The sequence below is a fragment of the Molothrus ater genome, chromosome 15, assembly GCF_012460135.2.
Source record: "Molothrus ater isolate BHLD 08-10-18 breed brown headed cowbird chromosome 15, BPBGC_Mater_1.1, whole genome shotgun sequence".
NCBI lineage: Eukaryota > Metazoa > Chordata > Aves > Passeriformes > Icteridae > Molothrus > Molothrus ater.
Window position 1 is genome coordinate 14,785,217 of NC_050492.2, and position 21,624 is coordinate 14,806,840.

At 45.5% G+C, this 21,624-nt stretch overlaps 1 protein-coding gene across 1 annotated transcript in view; it reads right to left on the reverse strand.

Annotated features, from left to right (window-relative positions):
* LOC118692301 (serine protease inhibitor Kazal-type 5-like) overlaps positions 1–21,624 on the reverse strand; it is a 42,360-nt gene that overhangs the window by 11,766 nt on the left and 8,970 nt on the right. The window contains exons 2-5 of the mRNA XM_036392029.1: positions 3,931–5,156; positions 3,356–3,422; positions 1,661–1,788; positions 1,523–1,574 (exon numbers count right to left, since the gene is read on the reverse strand). Of these exons, the coding sequence (XP_036247922.1) occupies positions 1,523–1,574; positions 1,661–1,788; positions 3,356–3,422; positions 3,931–4,307 (624 nt within the window). The 5' untranslated portion in view covers positions 4,308–5,156. The remainder of the gene's footprint in view (positions 1–1,522; positions 1,575–1,660; positions 1,789–3,355; positions 3,423–3,930; positions 5,157–21,624) is intronic.

Below are 21,624 nucleotides of genomic sequence, written 5' to 3' on the forward strand. Positions count from 1 at the left end.
CCTTGGCAGGTCACTGGCCTCACCCTTTGCTTTGCTCAGAATTTTACAACACCTCATCCTCTCTGCCAGGGGAAGGTCTCCCCAGTGTTGTTCTGCATCCCATCCAGGGCACCCCAGCCTCTAGCTCCTCAGCTTTCCCACGAGGGTAATGCTGGCAAACCACTCTAAGTACAAAGCCCCACATTTCCCTAGAGTCACCCCAGCCACAGGTAGCAGAGATGGTCTGGCCCTGGATGAGCCTCTCCCACTGTGCCAACAGCCATAAAGCATTGTTCCATCAGAAGTCAGTGTTGCACCCACTCCAGAGGGGCTCCCCATGAGCCTCACTGCTTCTCCCCACCACCAGCTCACGCCCCTGCACAGTTCAGGCAAGGCTTTCCCTCCCCAACAAGCCCAGGGAAGCTCTCCTTGTTCCCTGGGACCAGCCCAGCTCAGCAGCCCAATCCTCTGCTGATAGATCTGACTTCCCCTAAGAGCCTCTCAAACATTTTCTCTTTGAGCCAGCGTTTCTGGAGCCCTATTCAGGCCTGACCTCTGCTGCAAAAATCTCACTGAGTACATCTGAGTCTTGCATTTGCCTTTTTCGTGGCCTACAACATCCCTGACCCACTAATAAATGCAGGGCTTTCTTATCCTTTGTCACTTCTAGCCAATGAGTAGGAATTCTTGTTAAGCACTGACTGTGTGATCTTGCACTGCCATTACATTTTATCTTGTTTCTATTACTCCAGGCCTCAGCACTATCCAATTAGTCTTGAGTGATCTGCTGATCCTCCTCTGCTGATACTGCCTCCCAGCTTTGCCATAAGCAAATTTCACTTACACTTCTATACTTTGGTGCCAAAGTCATTAGAAAAAGCACTAAAACAGGATTATCCCCAGGACTGAAGCTTAAGGAGGCCGCACACGTCCCTACCATAGCAGGAATCAAGAGGAAAGTGGTGGAAAGCAACTATTTTCCCTTTACTGGGCTGCTTTTGCCAGCAAAGCATCAGTGCACAGCAACGTGGAGGCTGCAGCATGCCTGGGAGAAGGTGGCAAATCACAACTCCATGAGAACAAAGTTTCCAACAAAAAAAAGCTAAAACTGAGCCACAGGTCTGGAGATAGTGCAGGGCTGACATCTCCCAGAACACAATGATCTCTTAAGCTGTGCAGAGGTCAGATTTAGGGCTTTTCACACATTTTCCTTTTCCACCTAATTAGCAGCCTCAGCAGAACTGACCTCTCCACCTGAGAGCTGAAATTTGGGACAGCACAGCACACCTGGCTTCCTGCTCTGTCAGGATTTGCCTGTCCCTAGATCCACGGGTCACTGGGACAGACCATAATATTCAGGCACAAGTTGTTCGCTTGAGGGATTCAAGAGCATGAATAAGAAATAAAGAACGTAAGGAAAGTGGATCTCAAAATTAAGTCAGAGGAGAAAGAGCAAAGGAGTAGAATAACATTCCCTTTTCCTCTGTCTTGGGTGAAAATCCAATAAAGTTCCATATTGACCTGCCTAATACTTTAATCTCACCTTATCTTTTCCTTGTCTGTTTTTAGACAACTTCTGCTCATTCTCCCTTTTGCTGGAAGAGAAGAGAGATGAGAAAGTGAATACCAGGGTGCTCCAGGGAGGGAGGAGAGGTTTCCCACGCTCCTCTCCTTTACTCACAACTTCTCTGCACACATGATGCACTTATTACTGTGCTGCTTCCCAGACGCATCTCGGACGGGGTCGTTCTCCCTGGTGCAGGAGAGTTTCCCTCTCTTGAACAGATCCCGAAACTCCCGACACTCATCCTGTGCAAACACCAAAAGCATGGGTTGACACAGATATGCTGACAGAGAGGCACATCTCCCACAAATCCACAAAGGATAATCCACCCAATGAATTACATTTCAAATGTTATTTTGCTTCCTTGAGGCGTAACTTGGTGGAAAACCGTAACATGCAGCATAAAACAAATAAATCTGTATGTTTAGATCAGCAAATCTGTCTTTCACATCCAGGGTAGCCTTGTTGCTATTTCTAACAGATAACACATGCAAGAGCCTGCCCGAAGGACCTAAGCTCTGCTCCAAGTATAAAATCCACAACTTCAGTGAATTTTAAATGAGAAAGTCAGTTTTCCCATCTCTCGTGAGAGAACGTGCTACTAAAATTAAAGAATTTTAAAATACATGCACAGTAAAAAAATGAAGCTGCAGGCATAAGGAAATATAATCCTTGAACAGCTCCTATTGCCAGGTATATGAGAATAAGAGGTGGGTGTTTTTACCTTCCACTTAATATGATGGTATGTGTTAATTGAACCAAAGCACTCTATTTCACAAAAGGCTTTTGTAGCAAAGCCTGTTTAAGCATTTCAGCCCAGCCTTTACTTTTCTCTGAATAGCTTTCCTATAAGTTTCAGGGCAAGTCTGGAGCATAAGAAACACATGGAACATGTAAGGTCTTCAGGTTCGTTTATGCAGCACTTACAACCTTATCTGTTATGTGATCTGTAATACATTTTTCCTCTCACACCATGTAGAGGAGATGGCTTGATAGCTTATCCCAGTTCTGCAGATGGGGAAGTCAAGCCTAGAAAATTACTTGCCAAAAGCCAGACAGAAAATCTATGCCTTAACAAAGAAATTCAGTGTAGGTCTGTTCCTGACACTGTAAAACTGTCCTGATGCCTTCAGGACCACACTTTGGCAAGTCAGATGTCTAAAAAAAAGATCTCCCTTAGGACAGCTATGCCTTACAAAGCCTTTAATTTGTCCAGACACGCAAGAGCTAGAAAGCTTCCCTGCTTAACCAGATGTAAAAAAATAAATAAATCAATCACCACAACCAACACTATCTGATGGAAAGCAATTTGCTCCCATCTAGAATAAAAACCCAAGGCTAAAAGGCCAGTTTCCTGCACATAAAGACCTGCTATCTAGAAAAACAGCTATGGCTAAAAGAAACCACAGGTGCATCAACAAGATAAACAAGGGACAATTAGAGCCAGCCTATTCCCACACCCTGCCCTAGTCAGAGCTCACATGTGCCAACCTTGCTATTAAATATTTGCCAGATTCCAGTGGTGCCTTATAAACAGGCAGGCATCCTCCTCAGCCAGGCTCTGGGTCAGGCACACACCGGGGCTGCCGTGATTGCCTGGGAGGAGCCGCCAGGAATTTTGGTTTCTTTTATGCTGGAGGATGACACAAAGCCTCAGACTCTTCCCAAGGCCGGGCACGTTTGCCCTGCTCCCCTTTTGCAGGGCCCTTTCCCACGCTGCAGACAAGGAAGCACCCTGGGCAGCAGGTCAGAGGCAGCAGACGAGATGCCAACGCCAATAAAACTGGCTTCAGCAGCCGTGCTTCACCTCACCTTTCCCAAGGAGTTCACATTCCTGTTCATCTCTCCACCACTCCCTTGGGTTTTTGAGTCTCTTTCCCTGCAAGAAAAGGAGGAGTGAGTGACAGGGCAGTGTGCAGCGCTTGGACACAAAGCCAAAACAAGGGGTGATTAAAGGCCAGTCCAGCCAACCCCACCTCCCCATTGCACAAGGCAGCAGCACAGACCAGCAGCAGGGCTCAGCTCCTTGACACATGTCCAGAGTGTTCAACATCTCTGCTCTGGGGTCACTGTGCCACCCTTTCTCCCTGCCTAATACCCAGCTCTCCCCATCCTAAGAAACACCATCTAGAGAAACAAGAGATTAATCTAAGTTTTCACTCTGCATTTGTTCCTCATGCCCTGTGGTGAGTCCTCACCATGTGATGAGCTGGGGAGAGCTACTGGGTTCACAGGTCTGCTGAAGAGCTACAGACTGGTCTGGCTGGCCAGGGACAACAACTTTATAGCACAGAGCCTCCAGAGAGTTGGCTCCCTGCTACGGGAGGAGAGGACATGCTGTGGGTGGGCAGGGCTGCCACTGGAGCCAGCAGGCAGCTGATACTCACAGCAGCCTTTGGCACATCATGCACTTGTTGAGGTCTCCTTTTTTATTCGGGCTGCTGAAGGTCTCCCTGGTGATGGGACAGGAATACTTCCCACTGCGCAGGAGTGGCCAAATATTCCTGCATTCGTTCTGAAAAGCACAGAGGAGGGCAATCAGTGGAGGCTCCCAGCAAGATCCTGAGAACTGTTTGTTCACGCTGAATCTTTTTTGGGTGTGCTGCAGGCTCTCAGCAGCACCAGTTTGCTCACACAAACCACACTCCTCCTGCCCATCCCTGGCCACACACCACACGTGGCACAAGCTGCACCCAATGCCCTGCTCGTGGCTCCTGAGGCAGAAAAGACAACGAGAAAGTTCAAAACCCATTGCAAGAACCATTAATCATAGGGAAAGGAATATATATTTAAGGAACACGTTTAATTTACATGCAGCTGCAAATTGCTGCCCACTACAGCAGAGGACTGCACGTTATAAAGTTAGCCAAGAGCAGAAAATACAACCCTGCAAGTGCCAGAGGGATGCAAGAGGAATGAACGGGCCAGAGTGACTGAAGAGTGATTCACATGCAAGACAAGCACAGAAAAGCACAACCCTCTCGGGAAGCAGAGCAGTAATATTGTGCAATGTTGCAGCAGCCCATTGCATCTTCTGCTGGGTAACTGAGATGCAGACCAGGGAGAAGCAATGAACCGTTTAGTTATTTTTGGCTACTGTGTTTCCCGAAAGGATCTTTACCAAGGAGACAAGCTTGCTTGATTAAAACATGAATGGAACTGACTTCTAAGTCATTGAATCAAATTATTTTCTGAGACTCAAAGGACTTGCCTTAATTCTTTTAATTATGAAACTCAGGAATTATCAGAAGCAGGGGTTTCTGCTGGATCAGAAGCTACATTCTAAAATATCATTAAAAATATAATTCATGCCATTTCTAACATAATTTCATGAGATTTCCAGCCCAGAGCTGTTTGGATATGTTCTCATCATCATGCACCAAACACACACTGTCAGCTGGAGCCATTGCCATATTACCTAAGTGTTGTCTCTAAATATGGAGAGATTCACTGCTTTTTCCATCACTGAAAAAGCTTTATAATATCTAAGTATAGTGCATCTAAATGGACTTTGCTCAAAGCATGCATTAAAGCAGTGTAAGTTGGCAAAACAAAGGGAGAAGCAGAATAGAAAAGGTTGGACTCGCCTTAATCGAAGCTTGACTGGCAACATCTGTGACAGAAAAACCAACAATGAAACCATACAAAAATCTTTGAAGGGAAATTTTAAAGCAAAAGCATTTAATTAAAATACTTGATGCAGTTTCCTAATCCATCCAAATACCTCTTGATAAAAGCTAATCCAATGCATTATTTCACACTGATAGAAATTCTCTAATGCCCAGTCCTTTCTGGAACATTGCACTTTTTGCATTCAAATGCAAAATCATATCCATTTTTTTTTGAGTGTCTTTGTGCCCTTCTTTACTGCGTTACTTTTCTCAGGCTTAAAATCCAAGTTCCAAGGATGGCCCAGTAACTGTTTATCCATTATTCTATACCCCTGCCTGGGTAGCTGCATCAAACCCACACAAACATTTTTGGCATTCTTCACCATTCCTTAAAATTGGGATACCAGAACTAGGCCATTGTTGTTTGTCCAAAATGACAAATTCCTTTTCAAGGCCCATTCCATTTGCAGTACTTCACACAAATTATCAAATTAATCATGAGTCAGCAGGTGAGTAGCTGATACCTATTTCTTTCTACTAAGCCACTTAAAGCTGGTATATTATGTTTCATCCTCCTTTGCATCATCAGTGGCATTGCAAGGAACTGTCAAGAAATCTTCCATTAGCACTTTTTCAATAGAAACTGGCAGGAAATTGAAAGACCATTGCTTCAAACCTAACTCCTGCTGAAGTCTATCTATTGTAGCCAAATTACTGCAGCCATGTGAAAATGCCTTCCTTAGCATGTGTTGACAAGACATTACCATTTTTCTGAATTTACAAAAAATTGTATTACATTTTTGTTCAAAGTTGGGCTTTTTACAGAAGAATTCAGTCTGGTTGGAAATTGGTATTCTTCCACTTAGGATGGAAGTTAAATGGGGGTTTGGCTTTTTTGTTTTCTTCTTAAATTGTTAATTCCATTAAAAATAGATGCTTTCATCTACCAATACAACTTCACTATTTCTACATGAAAAAGAAAGAGCAGTTAACAAGACATGTTATATCAAACCAATACATGCAGAACAACAAAAAAAAAAAAGGTGCTCTTCTGCTATACCACCAGGCTTTTTACAAAGCAAGGGCTCTCTATTTATGGGCACTCCCAGGCTGCGTCCTCTGCCAGTCCCAGATTCCAGCACAGAGAACATCACAAGTTACTGACCTGAGAAGAAGCAGAAAAATGCCAGAGCAAGGACCACCGAGGCACCTCCTATTTTCATGGTGAGGGTGCTGGCAGCTGTTTGCCTACGTTGACTCTACTAGAGCATTGCTCAATGAAACCCAAAGAAAGGGCTCAGGGCTGATCACGTATTTATAGGTGACCAGTTCTCCGCCTTCCTTATGACATAACCTTCCCAAGAACCATCATTAGCTGAAAAAACCAGTTTGACACTACTCTAAATTCTAATGATCCCATTAACACAATTAATTTCCATAAGGATGGGACATGTTTGAGTCACTCCCTGCGTTTTGTCAAGGTAAGAAAATTATAAATAGATCACTTCAGATCCCCACGCAATCAGAGGGATTCTTGCCACCCTCAGGGTGGTTCATGAGAGAGTGGGACTCCAGCCACCACACCACAAACACCCTTTCATATCTCAACCAAATAACTGAAAGGGTTTTATTTTAATAACTTGGCTGCAGAAGAGACAACAGGAAGGCCAGGTCACTCAAACCTCTGGAAGTCAGTCTGCTTTTATTAAAGCACCTCAGTATGAACCTGAAAAGTAAACATTCAGGAAACATTGAAAAGCATCAAGTTTGAGGCTTGGTTGAAATTCTTGGGTTTGATGCTACAGTTCTCATAGCACTGTGTTAATGATAAACCATACTCCCAAATCCTCATCTTTTCCCAGTTTCTCTCTGTTGTCTTCAGAAAAAAAAAAAAAAAAAGGCAGTGTTATTAGTGAAAACCATTCTTCAGCCCAGTGGGATCTGGCAGACCATTATAGATGCTGCTCTTTGAGGTGTGTTGTTATTGATGCTAAAGGGTCCAGCAAAGCAGCCCTGCTCTGGGTTTTCCCAAAGAAGAGATAAGATGAAAGTTATCATCCTGTGCAGGGTTTCTCAGGAGTCCCAAGAGAGGAAAATAAAGATGACATCAAAGTTTTGGAATGTGATTTACGTGGGAAGAAGCTGTGTGCCTTGTCTCCAGTGAAGAGAGAAGAATTTGGAGAGAAAAGTCATTTGCAAGGTTCGAAAGGGGTGGATAAATGAGTCAGTCAAGCAAACCAGAGCAATGAGGGGCTCGAGCACAGGCTGTGGCTCTGCAGAAAGGCAGATCTGCACCATCTGAGGAAGAAAACATACTTCTGCATGACATATGTGCCTGGCCAGAGAGGCCAGCAGAGCTCAGTATAAATCCTTGTAATAAACTGCTGCCACACATTTCTCAGATCAGAACAGTTGCTCATGTTCACAACTGGAGACAAAGCCAAGTCAGCACAGCCCTCATTTGAAGTGTGGTCACCCCAACATTTCTCTTCAACTCCAACTGAAATCATGTGCAGGTTCACAGTGGAGAGTTTGCAATACAGTAGCAAAGTGCCCAAGGCCATGCAGATGGTTCATGGCAGATCTGAAGAGCTGTGTATTGTCCTGAATCATGAGATAATTCCTGTATGCGTATTTGGGCGTGGAATTGGAGGGAAGGCCAACAGGAAGAGAGGAAAACTAAGCTGACCGACCGAGCATGTGTCAGTAAATCCTTGGGAGAATGGGAAGAGAAAAAGCAAAAAGAAAAATAAAGTGTATGGTAGTTTAAATGGTTAGAGCTTGGAAATCTATCTGAAGGACAAAAAACAAAAGATGCTATTTGTTCCTGAGGCATCTGCCCATGAGTCAGCCATGAGGTGGGAGGGTTTGGGAACAGGAAGCGCATTTTTGAAAAGGGTTTTGTTCTTAGAATTTTCTTTTCCTCCAAAAATTCTATTCTGACAGAGAAATGAAACAATTCCCTGACTTAAGACAGCTGGCTGACTGCCCTGTTCCTGAAGGAAGCAGAGTGGGTGCCAGATCAGGTCAGACTGGCCAGGTGAGAGCAGCTCCCAGCCTGGCAGTGCAGAGTGACAAGGAAAAGGAGAGACAGGTCCTCACCCCACACTGGCCTTGTCACCACCCCACTCTCCCATATTCCCACCATGTAGCCCCCTCTCAACCAATTACACCCACACCAACATGTGGGAGAAGCCCAGAATGGCCCAAACACACCTTGATGCCAAGACCAGATGCACACTCAGTAACAAAACTCAAGAGTGGAAAAAATAAAAAGGATTCTCAGCCTAATTACTACTGCACAACAACAACCTCCTAAAAAAAGCCAGTTATGGAATGAAATGTGAAGGGAAGGAGAGGCCCAGCAATGCCTCATGGTTTGCAGGATTATTTGTGTTACACAAACCTGGGCACAATGAGGGATGACAGCAGGAGTGTATTAAGCATAAACCTTGCCTGACTCCCTTGATTGCCTGTATTGATCAATTTACACCGTATTGATCCATCTACACCATGAAGTCTCAATCCTGCACTGGAACCCAGACAGCCCATTAATTGCCATAGGAATTTATATCCCATAGGATTGGATCTGGAAGAGAGATGATCCTGGTGCTTTATTAATATATTTTTAGCATAGCACCTAGCTAATCTTAATTTACAAATATATGCCAAACAGCCAGAGTGCAAAATGCCACTGAGAAAAGCAGGTGAGGGCAAAAAGAGATATTGCAAAGGTATCTTTTGTACTTGTCTCAGTTAAAGAATTTGGAAAAGTAAACAGCATATAATGATGCTGTGCCTGGTAGGACAGCTCTCACTGGGTCTATTTTTCACCACATTCTGCTATGAAAACAGGAATCAGGATAAAAATAATCATGAAGGAGTAACTAGGAAAATGCAGGAAAAAAATAGAAGCATAACATGAAATGTAGGGAACCCCTAGGCAGCTGAAAACCCAAAAACAATACCCTGCAGCCAGCAAGCTGGGCCAGCACTGTGGCAGGCAGGACACAGCCACAGTGGGAATTCACCTCTTCCCTCTCCAGGGCCCCAAGGAGAATGGGGAAGGGAGTCCAATAAGCAGCCAAATTATTTATACCCTAATTAGTGATGAACATCACACTTTTCCTACAGCCATTCTCCCCTTTTTTGACGTTCCCATATTTCTTTCCCTCACAACCTGTGCCTGCACAAAAATATATCCACAGACCGAGAAAAATAATTGAGATGCCTTGTCCACTCAGGAAGTTGTTTTTCTTCCCATTAGTGACATGGCACTGTTTTGCAGGCACTATCACCTTCTTCCTAATGGGTTTAGCCTCACTTAGGGATATTTTTACCAGGGAAAAGCTTCCTGGCAGCATAATTGGCTGGGATGGTGATGCTGGAGGTGATGTTTGGTTTGGGGTTTTTTAGGGTGTTTTGGTTTGGGATTTCTTTTTAAGGCAGTGGAGGGAGGGTTTGCTTGGGGATTTTTTTGGTTAGGTTTGTGGGTTTTGTTAATCCATCTGTGCTTTGGTAGCTCTTCACTGTTTGAATGCCAGCCCCCAGCTCAAGCAGCTCTGAAGTTGCCCTAAATGCTTGAGGACATGAGCTGTCCCATTCTCACCCCAGAGCAAGGCAGTGTTTTGGGTCAGGCCTCCAAAGCCACCACACAGTGGGACAAAAAGCCATGATGAGGATCTCCAGCCCATGTTTCACCCTTTTTCCCTGGCAGCAGTGCCAGTCTCTTCCATAGCACCATTTGTCCTCATAAAACTACAGACATGACTACATTCCCACCATAGATGTACTTTTCTGTCCTGATTGATGCAATTTTTACCTCCCACCATTCTCTCTTCTTCTGAGGAACCCCATCAGCACCACTGCTCAACACCTAATTTCTATAAAATATTGAAACTGCTTTATTTTCCAGCTGACCACTGTGGCCCTCTCCAATCCAGAGATCCTCAGGGAAAACAGGAAAGAGACAGAGTTGTTTGGCATATTTAACAAAGGAAGCACAGACTAAATGCTGTTTTGCTTCACAGCCAAAGCTGAATCCAGAGCTCTCAACTTCAGCAGTTTCATGAGTTCATAGAATCCCAGAATGATTTGGGTTGGAAGGGACCTTAAAGATCATCTCATTCCAATCCCCTGCCATGGGCTGGGACAGCTTCCACTGTCCCAGGGTGCTCCAAGCCCCTTCCAGCCTGGCCTGGGACACTTCCAGGGATCCAGGGGCAGCCACAGCTCCTCTGGGCAACCTCTGCCAGGGCCTCATCACCCTCACAGGGAAGATTTTCTTCCTAATACCCAACTCAAACCTACCCTCTTATACCTCCAGAGTGAGGCATTCCAAAAAGAGGGACTTGAGAGACCCAGGGTGGTTCCCTGTCCAAGGCACTCATTGATGCACCCACCCTGGGCCAGACGCTGCTGCAAGAGGAGCTACAAGTCTCACCCATCCCAGCAGAGCTTAGGAGGTTCCTCTCCACACATCCCATGCAACAACAAGATTTATGATGCTGGACAAAGCTTTTCTGGCCCTTCCAAGACCAAATTCCAGGTGCTGATCAGCCAAGAAGGCAGTGAACCCCAAGCTGATGGAAGGGAGTTTGAATTTCTGGCAATCCCACTGTCACTGCAGGTACCCAAGGCCACCATAGTCCCTTCCTTCAGCCAGGAAAGTTTCCAGAGCCCAAAGCAGAGCTACAGCAGTCTGACACAGTAAAAAGTCTTTCCCCAGAGGCTGCTGAGCTCCCAGCATGGTGTTGGGTGTGCAGCCCAGCTGCTGGCTGGTCACAATTGCTGGCTGCATCCGTGAAAATGCTGTAGGTTAACTCCCTTCATCCTGGAGCACTCCTACTCTGGCTGCTCACCAAGGAGGGGGAATTGCTGGAGGCCAGGACAGGAATGATGGGAATTTCCTGATTTCATCCACTTCTGAGAGTCAAGTGCACAGTGAATGTTATGCATCCACCAAGCCTCAGTGAAATGCATTCCAGAAACACACCCAGAGCACAGCAAGTCCTTACTTAAGAATAAAAAACACTAAAAAAAATAAATCTGTGTCAATTGAACTTACTCTACCAAAAGGAGACAAAGTAGATAAGCTTAATTTGGAATAATTGCTTTGCAAATCTCTGTGCACTGAGAGCATTTAAGAATTTTCCCTAAATCCAGCATCTGCTGCAACCTCCTCTGGACGCAGCGTCTCATGAGTCACACCCCTCCCTGTCACCAGGCTTCCTTTCCCACCCAAATCCACCTTTTTAACTCTCATCTGCAAGTCATAGAAGTCATCTGGGGTTATGGACTGACCACACGCCCCTTGAACATCCTCCAGCACAGAAATCTCCCAGGTGTCCTTGTCACACCTGCATAGCCATGGCAGCAATTTCCAGCCCCCTGTGCTGGAACCAGAGCATGAGACTCCTCTTTGCAACCTTCCCCAGGCCATGAGCCACCATGACATGTGGCTGACTGGCCTGGACAGCCCTTTGCCACTGCTGATTTGGCTTGACAGTGCCAGGGAGGAGGGGGAAATGAATCAGGAAGTGAGCAACAGTGAGAGGTGTAGGTCCAAAAGGCAGGGATGAGGCCAACTTCGGAAGATCACAATAATAGCATGTAACACATGCCATCTTCAAAGGACTAATGAATCCCTGCAGGGTTCCCCTATTATTATTTGCATTTCACAGATGGATACATTAAGATGCAGAATGCTGCATTATCCTCTGGGTCACACCTAATTCAGTCTATTCATCCCTGGTCTTATACTGGAGCTCATCCCTGCAGTGCAAGAGATCCTCCCACAAGGAAAAACAACTTTGCTATCTCCCAGGCAGGCCTGCTCCAGGAACCACTGCTGTGTCTGGGGTCTGATTTGCACAGCACACCAGACTGACTGGTCCTATTGATCTCTCCTGACCTTGAAAACTGATTAACTTATCAGTTCTCCTTCCCTTCAATCAGGCCGAGGAGTACAAGCAGCTCTGGCTTAAAGCTGGATTGAATTTTTTTTAAAGTACTTTTCTTCTAGATGAGAAATATAAGACAGAGGAACGCAGAGGAGAGATGCATCTGAGTGTTCAGCACACAATCCAGTCTCATTCCACCCCTCAGTCTCAGCCTGGCTGTGGAAAGGACCCACCTTCCAGCCAGGAGCTTCCCTGCAGCTCAACAGCTTTTGTTCACAGAAGAATAAAGCTGCCCTGGGAAACTGCTCTTGCTGGGAGAGCAGAGCTGCTCCCCAAGCTGCAACTGCTGCCATGTGGGGCTGGGGATGCTGGAACTGGTCTCTGCATTCAGAGGGAGATCCAGCATTGAGGCAACAGGCTCTCCCTGCCGACTCTGAGGAAGCAGCTGCCATTCCTGCTGTCAACACTCTCCAGGGCGGGTTTTGCTCATTGAAAATTGGAGGCTGGGGATGGCAGGAGCTGGGGTTTGATCTACAAGGCCTCAGCAAGTAACATCTGCACACTGAAAGGACTGCCCATGGCAAAGCACCACGACATCCCCTGGAGCTGCCCAGCACTTGGAGCCTCCAAGGCCACCAAGGTCTGTGCTGGGACAATCCTTCCCAGAGCCAGCTGATTTCACCTCCCTTGCAGTATTTGTAGCTTAGATAAGGGTAATCAAAATCTCATCATTCAGGGTGTAAACTGATCGCCTGCAGGGGTTAGAAAGGAGTTTTACTCCGTGTGGAACGTTGCACAACTGCCAGGATTCACTGTGGGTATTCTCCAGCCTCTGCTGAGCACCAGGCGGGACCACAGCAAAAAGCAGAGCACAGCACACCGGCTGAAAAGCCAGAGCCATCATGCAAAACAACACAGCCCTATTGTTTGGGAACAAAGCAGAAATTTTTCTGACTCTGGATTCAACTCACACATGGAAATGAAAGACAATGACTGTCACTAGGCTACTGAAACAGCAGAATTTCAACAGAGGAAGAAAAATCTGTCCTGAGATCATTTTCCTGTGGACAGTGAGGGGAGAGCACTGAGGATTGCACTTGTGTAGCTCTGCCCCATCCTGTGCAGCCCCTGCACCCTCTAAGTGCTGCCCCAGTGAGTGGTACCAACCACCTGCCCCCCTCAGTGAGAGCTGAGCCCTGCCATACCCCCCAACAACCCTCACTCCCACCCACCCCACCTGGACAGCAAGCCACAAGAACACAGTGGTTTTCCCCTCTGCAGAATTATTATGTTTTATCAGCAGCAAAGGTGCCAGAATTGGCCGAGGGGGTGTGGTGGCCTAAGTGCCAGCACCCATGGCTGCAGTGACAGCAGGAGGCCAAAAACATGCCCCGTGTGGGTGGTGGCTGCTCTCAGATTGAAGTATCACCACGCCCCACTCTCCTAATTGCGCTGTGAAACTCTGATCGCTGCCCCATGCCACAGCCAGCCCCGTGGCTGGGGCCCTGAGCCACCCACGGGATCCCCCAAAGCTCCAGGTACTCCTCCAGGAGAGCCCACAGCAAGATGAGATCCCAAATTCCCCTGCCCTGTAGAAGGTAGCTGAGAATAAGGCATTTCAGGACATGATAGAAAACCACAGTGTCATTACTTGAGGCATCTGCTGCCATGGATTGTGACTGGAGCTGCCAGCCAAAAGGGAGAGTTTCCAATGAAAACTATCAACTTTCCTCACAGAAAAAAAAAAAAAAGGCAACAGCAACTGAAAGTTGAATGAGATTGTGTGACAAGTATGGATTTTCCATAGATTAGATTTTCCAGTACCTAAAGTAGGACTATAAGAAAACTGGAGAGAGACTTTTTCCAAGGGCAGTGCAGTGATAGGACAAAGGAGGAATGGCTTTACACTGAAAGAGAATAGGTTTGGGTCAGATATTAGGAAGAAGCTTCACTATAAGAGTGGCAAGGCCTTGGCACAGGTTGCCCAGAGCAGCTGTGGCTGCCCCATCCCTGGAAGTGTCCAAGGCCAGGTTTGAAGGGGCTTGGAGCAACCTGGGATAGTGGCAAGAGTCCCTGCCCATGGCAGGGGGTGGAACTGGGTTCTATTCAAGGTCCTTTCCATTCCAAACCATTCTGTGATGACCTGTGTCTCCCATCCATATCCCCCAAATTTAGGGGAGAGCATAGAACTAATAAATATTTTCATTTGATACAAAGACCCTATTTTTAATTTGCAAGTTGCGGAATCTGTTAAAGGCATCCAAAATTATCACTTTTCAGTCACTGTACAACCTTTCTCCAGTGTGCTGGTGATGCAGCAGTACCTGGGGAAAAGGACAGTTGTTCCTTTTATACACAAGATGTAAAAAGCTTTAAACACACTTTTTTGTGGATGGGAGGCATTTTTCCAAAGAGCATCAGTACATTCAATAGCATCACTCTGGCTGCTGAAGGAGCAGTTCAGCCTTATCAAAGATAATGGCACAGCCCTTGATGCTGCAGAGAGAAATCACCAGAAATGCATCAGTATTTTGGGGAGTCACTTGAGGTCTAATGCACTTAAAGCACCTCCATTCAGTCCTCACTCACCCACCAAAACCCAAATTTCATGCAAACGTGAAGCTGGAATCTGCCCCCTGTGCTGCAGTCAAACAGCCCGGAGGACGTGTCTGCCAGAGTCACCCAGCCCCTGCAGGTTTGTACTGATTTTCAGCTGGTGCACTCACTGCTGAGCTAATAATCCCCGTGCTCACGAGGAAGTGTTTGCAGGCCCTTTCTGGCAGCAGCACAAGGACACCATGACAGATTCCAGCCAGGACACAAACGTGACACCCGTGACACAGAGCTCATCCCTGCAGCAGGAATGTGCTCACCCTGGGAAGTCCCAGGGGTTACCTTGGTACATTTAGCTACCTGGGGCTTTTTGCTTCCATTTTAAAACTATTTCCCACAGCACAGTAGCCTGAGCACCCATATCCAGCCCAATACACATCCCATTTCCCACTGCAGCTGAGTCACCAGGATAATGGTGGAGATCAGCTGACAAATAATTGATGAACAGTGGGAACCAACATGTCCACCAGCACTGACTGATTTGGAAATTGGCTACCAGGAGTGGCACATGGCAGGCAACAGCATCCTAGAGCTGAAACAAGGAAAGACCTGAATTGGTGCTATTTCAATTTTTTTAAGGAACATCCAGATCATGGTCCAGCTCTTTTCATCACCAGGTAGTGCCTGACAGACTGGTCAAACCAATAAAATTTCAAATAGGCAGCAGGGGTGCTCAGCTCCTTTTGATGTTCAATTTGTCCCAAAGCATCTAATGTTTTGGCTGAACATATTCCAGCTGTTTGTCCATAATGCTACAAGAACCACAAAATAGTCTTTCCTGGCAGACCATTGCAATCTGCCAGTCTGTGGGATTGCATTTAGCCTTTGTTTCCCAACTGAAAATAAAGCCATAATGCAACATTTCAGCTGCAGGAACAGAGCCTTCTGAATAGGACTGAGGAAATTTGCATAAAGCTTGTATTTGTAGCTTTTTAGGGAGCTGAGGATGCCATACACCAGCTGTTGCACAGGAGCACGTCTGTACAAATGGGAGCACACTCCACATACAACGTGCACAAAATAAAAATTAAAAAAAAAAAAAAATAAAGAGAGACCTCCCCTTTGCAGCACTGATCTAGCGACAAACAGCCCTGGGGATGGGGAGCAGAGACCAAGCTGCTGCCTCAGGAATTCCCCCTTCATTTCCTCCAGTCCTTGCTTGCAGCAAGGTAGGTCTCCTGTACTTGTAGAGCCCTTTTCTTTTCTAAACCTGTTGCACATTCACTGAATCCCTGCTGCTGCCTGTCCTACCTTCAGTGAAGAGGTTCATCCTTGGCTGAGTTATTGCCTGTCCAGGTCTGTCCTCCTGTCACTGGCTCAGGATTAGACACAGCAAACAACACTCAGGGCCCAAATGCTATTTTTGTCTTGTATCCATCATGGTCCATGTGCTGTTGGCTGGAGTGCTGATTTTAGGGGACACACTTAGCCTTGCCAAGCACAGCTGGAGGTGCCATGGAGCCCGGTTCCAAAGATGTAGGACAGAAATATCTGTGAATCACTCTGGCATTAGCCTCCACAGAGCACAAAAGTGGAAAGGACCTCCTGGGTCATCAAGTTCATCTCCTTGTCATCACCAGTAACCACATCACTAGATCAATTAGAGCTGTTTGATTGGCCTATCACAGCTAATGGGCTCCTCCATCTGGCAGAGGAATAACAGGATCCAGAGGTGATGCCAGGCTGGAAACAAGGGGCGACCATTTAACGGTGCCTGGGTCTGCCCAGGGCACCCCAGGTCACCCACAGATTTTCAGTCTAGCCTGAATGTTGTGCCAAGACCATTTTATCCAGTGGCTTTCTACTCCAAAACCAACTCTGGGAATGTCTGGACAGCAGTTCCATGGCTTGTGAGCAGCAACAAAGAAAAGCAGTTTCCATCAGCTGTGTAATAATACAGTTACTGAAGTATGGTTGGGTTTTGGTTTGGTTATCTTTTAAGGAATTGCAGCTTCCCTTCCAAAAATCAACAAGCTGAAAGAGGAGGTCCAAAAAGGAAAGGAAAAAAAAGAAACGAAAAAAAAAAAAAAACAAAAAAAAAAAACAAAAAAAAAAAAAAACAAAAAAAACCACTGCTCTGAGCAAAACAAGAACTAATTCTAAAGAATCCTCTGCAGCTTTAAAACCCACCCTAAGTGCTATGCCCATCACCAGGTTTACAAAAGCAAGGAGTTAAATGGAATTTATTATTTGTTTTCAAGGTATTGCATCAAATAATGAACCAAAAATTACCATATGCATGTGCCCTTTTCTCACATGCTTTTGAAGATGCCCTCTCGCAGATTAGACTGACATCTAAGATAATTAGCATATCTTCAGGCTGGAGATTTAATGAATAACAAACAAACAATAAGTCTCTCATACTCACTAAAAAGCCTGGGCAACCTCTGTTCTAATAATTTCTTGTAAACAAACATGTATACACTGCACCATGGTTATAGTGGTGCTAAGATTCACTTTCTGATCATTATCAGTTCCAGAAAAAAAAATACACCGGAGAAACCCAAAGACTTGAGGGGAGTTAAATTATTTTTCATGCAAAATAAGATGCTTTCCTTCATTCTTGAGCTTTTCTATATTCCACATTTCACATAAACCCAAAATACCTCACTTAAACGATGCAAATCACTGCAACAGCAACTGCAAATCACTGCAATATCCCAGACACACACAAAAATAAACATTTTCATTCCATGGGGCTATGTTTCAGCTATGTGTGGGATGCTTAGACTATGTGATTTAGTGGAATTACCCAGAAATGACAGCACATTCTACACAAGGGATCATGAATTTGTGTTAAGAATGTAATCAAGAGGATTTTGAATCCCTAAGTAACAGGACAGGAATTCACCTTGCACTGAGCAATAGGACAAACAGCTCAGTTCTGCTTAGGGATGAAGACATCTCTGCAGCTTCTTGTTGGAAATTTGTGGGACCCCTCAAAATGCAACAGACCAGTCAAAATGCAAAAATTGTATAAGAAGAAACAAGTCTAAGTATTTATACATGATTATGGCACTGTCCAAGGGAATAATTTACTCAAAGTTTCCACATTTAGTGGACATCCAAAGGCCTTCTCCAAACATCCTACTCAGTGCAATGGGGACAGACAACTGAGGACCAAAACAGCAGTTGTGTGCTGAATGCTGATGTGGTGATCTCTCATCTCTCACTTCTCTGAGCTGGAGAACAACTCCTGGAGGGGTCTATATAGGTCACCACCAAAGCAGGATGGAGAGAACAATCTTGAAGGCAAGATTCAGCTTCAGGCCAAGACCAACTCAATAAAATGCTCAGAAATGCTTCCCAAGTGCCATTTAATGAAATCCAGGGTCACCCCAAGGTGTGGAGTGTAGTACCCTGAGGACAGGCTTGAATAGGTAGGACCTGCACAGTAAAGATACAAATATTAAATCCAAATGAAAACAGACCAAGGCTACTGGCACATGAAGTCTTTTAAACTAAATATTGTGGGAATGCCAACTATTTGACAAGTCATGTGGCTTGGGAAAATGCAGTCTCCAGTGGAGAAGTCATGAAAATTTAGTATCCTTGAAGAAAAGGATAGGAGAGAAGCCAAAAACAGTCAGGGGAAAACAGCAGGGCCAGCTGACAGCCCTGTCAGGGCTGCAGAGAGGGAACAGCACAGGACACCAGGTGTGCATTTCTACCCAGGCAAGTCTAAAAGGGCAGGGGAGTGAACAGCAGTGCCCTGGTTTCAGATGGGGCTATTAACATAACCAGCACCTTGGAAACCTGGTGGGGGGAAGATAAGCAGCAGAACATGGTAATGAGTGGGTACAAACCAAACAGGAATGAGAGTGGGCTGTGCAGGTGGAGGAGCTGAGCATCAAAGAGAGCTCATCAAAGAGCTCAACCAACATAACTGTATCAACAAATAGTTGATGCTGTTAGGATTGCAGTCCCATGCCCAGACATTATAGTGCTGGAGTTATTCCATCCTCCACCCACCCAGAACAGGCCAACAACAGCAAAACCTTAAGGGAGATGAGCGAGGCTGTGATGGATATGAGCAGAGACAAACACAAACAGGAGATATCCCTGTACAGATGGGATTACTGACAGGAGGGAACATGTTTACATTGAAAATGGAAAGTTACTGCTCCCTCCAGCAGTAATTTATGACCTCTGACACAAGAGCCTCTTCAGCACATCCTGAGCAGCACCCAGGAACCAGCAGATTTGATTTCAAGTGTATGGCCAAGGGCTCTTTGCACCTTAAAACTGACAAATCTTGAGGGCAGCCTTGAAAACCTGCTACTGTGACTTAGCTTGAAGAGGCTACTGCCTAAACACACAGGCACTTGTTCAAAGAAAATTAAAAAGGAAAAGCCCTTAAGGAAAAACACACCCAGGAGGTGGGAAGACCATTTGAAGAAGTCATTAGAGTAAACGTGTATTGCTTAAGGGGAAAAAAAAAAATCAGAATAAATGCTAGTGTGCTTTAAGTGAGACAATTAACAGTAAAATGAGACTAAGGAGAGGCACTGTCCAAATAGCAAAAATGTAAAAACCAAGACTAAAATCTAAAGTTGCAACTGTGCCAAAATACTCCAAAGACTGAGAAGAATTTTCTAAGCCACAGCAGTAATAACAAAACACATTGAAGAGTCCTTGATCACAGGGCTAAGGGAGCCTCCAAGGAAGATAACAACAGAGTAGAAAAGCTAAATTAACTTATTCACAATAAGCTGATAAATCCTGATAACACAGAGCCACAGTCACGGATTAAATCCCCCTCTCAGCAGCACTGAAGGTGCTCAAATGTGCAATCACCCAGCTCAGGCTCCGTAGGGCACTTTGGGGGAAAGGGAGGAAAGCTCATAAAAACAAAGTAACAAAGCACACAGAGAAGTGACAGACTGGGGAAGACTCATCACAGGTTTCTGGGAGACAAGTCCTGCCTCATCTTCCATCTGAGTCCTCTGAAGTGTGGGTACGTGGGCACTGCTTGACACCATGAACTTCTCTTCCTAATGAACCAGTTACAAGAAAGTAAGGTGCCATCAAGTAAAGGAAGAGTTTCTTTGAGTTAAAAACGGTTAAAAATGGAAGCAGTAATAAGAGGTCAGCTCTCCCAGTGGAGGTGAGACCTGACAGGCATCTCTGCAGCTCAGCTTTTTGTAAATGACTATGAAAAGGCAATTAGCAAAGGGACAAATTGAATGATTCAAGAGAGTTCAAAGCTTCAAGTCAACTGAGAGAAAACCAAAAGTCACTCAGGACTCAGTGGCTGGACAAGAAAGCAGCAGAAAAATTTCAGTGTTGAAAAACAGAGAGAGGGGAGAAAAGCTTGCTGTGCTCTACCTGCACATTACAGCTCCACAGCAACCATCACTGTCAGGGGTGTATTAAGGAGTTCTGTGGCTAAGGTCACAAATAAATGTCACATCATTGCCAGAGGAGCAATCAGGAAGGTTTAGCACCTGATAGGAACTGTTAGGAAACATGGAAAGGATAAAACAAATTTCTTCTGTCATGCTGCCTTATGATTGCTAGGTCTGCCCAGCTGCACAGTGGCCTTCCTCATCATCATAACAGGGATTTAGAGAGGTAAAAGGGCACAGGGAACGCCTCCCCTGGCCACAGAAAGGAGCAGAAATGGGAAGGGCTTTTGTCCAAACTCACAGCAACTCCCACAGTGGAAAACAGGCTATAGAGGGAATATGCTCATGACAGTCCACAAAATCAGGAGGAACTCACAGAAAATAAAGAGGCTGTTGTTCAGAATTACTTACAGCTCTAGAATTAATGGATACTAAATAAATTATCATATAGTAGGTTTAAACAAACAAAGGGAAGGGTTTTCTTTTTCCCCTCCCCACAAGATGTAATTGCATTGTGGAACTCACCGCCCCAGGATGTTGTGGGTGCCAAACACCTCAAGAGAGTCAAAAGTCAATTAAACAAATTCATGGACAGGTCCATCAGTGGCTATTAAACATGATGACGAAGATGCAGCCTCTGGCTGACAAGTCTCTGAACCACACAAAACTTTATCACAGGAGGATTTACTTTGTGCTTGCCCTGTTTGTTCCCCTCAACGTCCACAGCCAACCATGGACCCAGGTACTGGGTTATTCCAAGTTTTTCCAAGCTGGGGCTGGCTCCCAGAGTTGAAGTGAGCATTTTCAGGTCTCAGCACATGCCAGCTCTGGTCTGGAGTTCTAGACTTCCTCTTTGTCCCTGTCCTGAAGTGACATTAATCTTTTGAACACAGGGTGGATTACCAACATCTTAGGCTAAAATTTTGGGCTTTAAACCTCAGGAGATTCCAAGGACATGAAATCCGAAATCACACCCAGATGTCAGCCCTTTGTTTGGATGTCGTGATTTATACTATGAGTGATACTTCCTCTTCTGTCTCCCTAACAATGACAAAACAAAGAGCTATAAACAAAACCTGACTCCAGATGTTCTTTTGCCCTCATTAGCGACCAGCTTGGCTAACACTATTTCATCAGCCCTTTGTTTCAGGGTGGCAAGCCAACATCAGCAACCCGAGGACACTTTGATGGGTTCCCCCCACTCGGGATGCGACAAATTCCCAGGACACTCCTGTCCAACACTCACTACAATAACAAGCACGGGGCTGAGTTATTGCCCTCGACAATGTTTGGTACGTGGAAAAACTCGTGCTTGCTAATGACCACGATTGCTCCATAAAAATCCCCCTCAGGCAGTGCGTGCAATCCTGGCCAGCCCCAGCCCAGGTGGAGACAGCCTTTCTTCCCTCTTTGAAAAGCCTCCTCAGCACCCGAGGTGTCCCACCCACTCACCAAGTCCATTCCTAGACATATCAGCTCTGTTTGTTTTCCACACTGACTCTTACACCGGTGCAAGGGGTGAGGATCAGGCCGGACACATAAGTAGGCTACAAAACAAAGACTCTTCCTCTTCCTTTGAAGCCTACTATCCATTATTTTTGATAAGA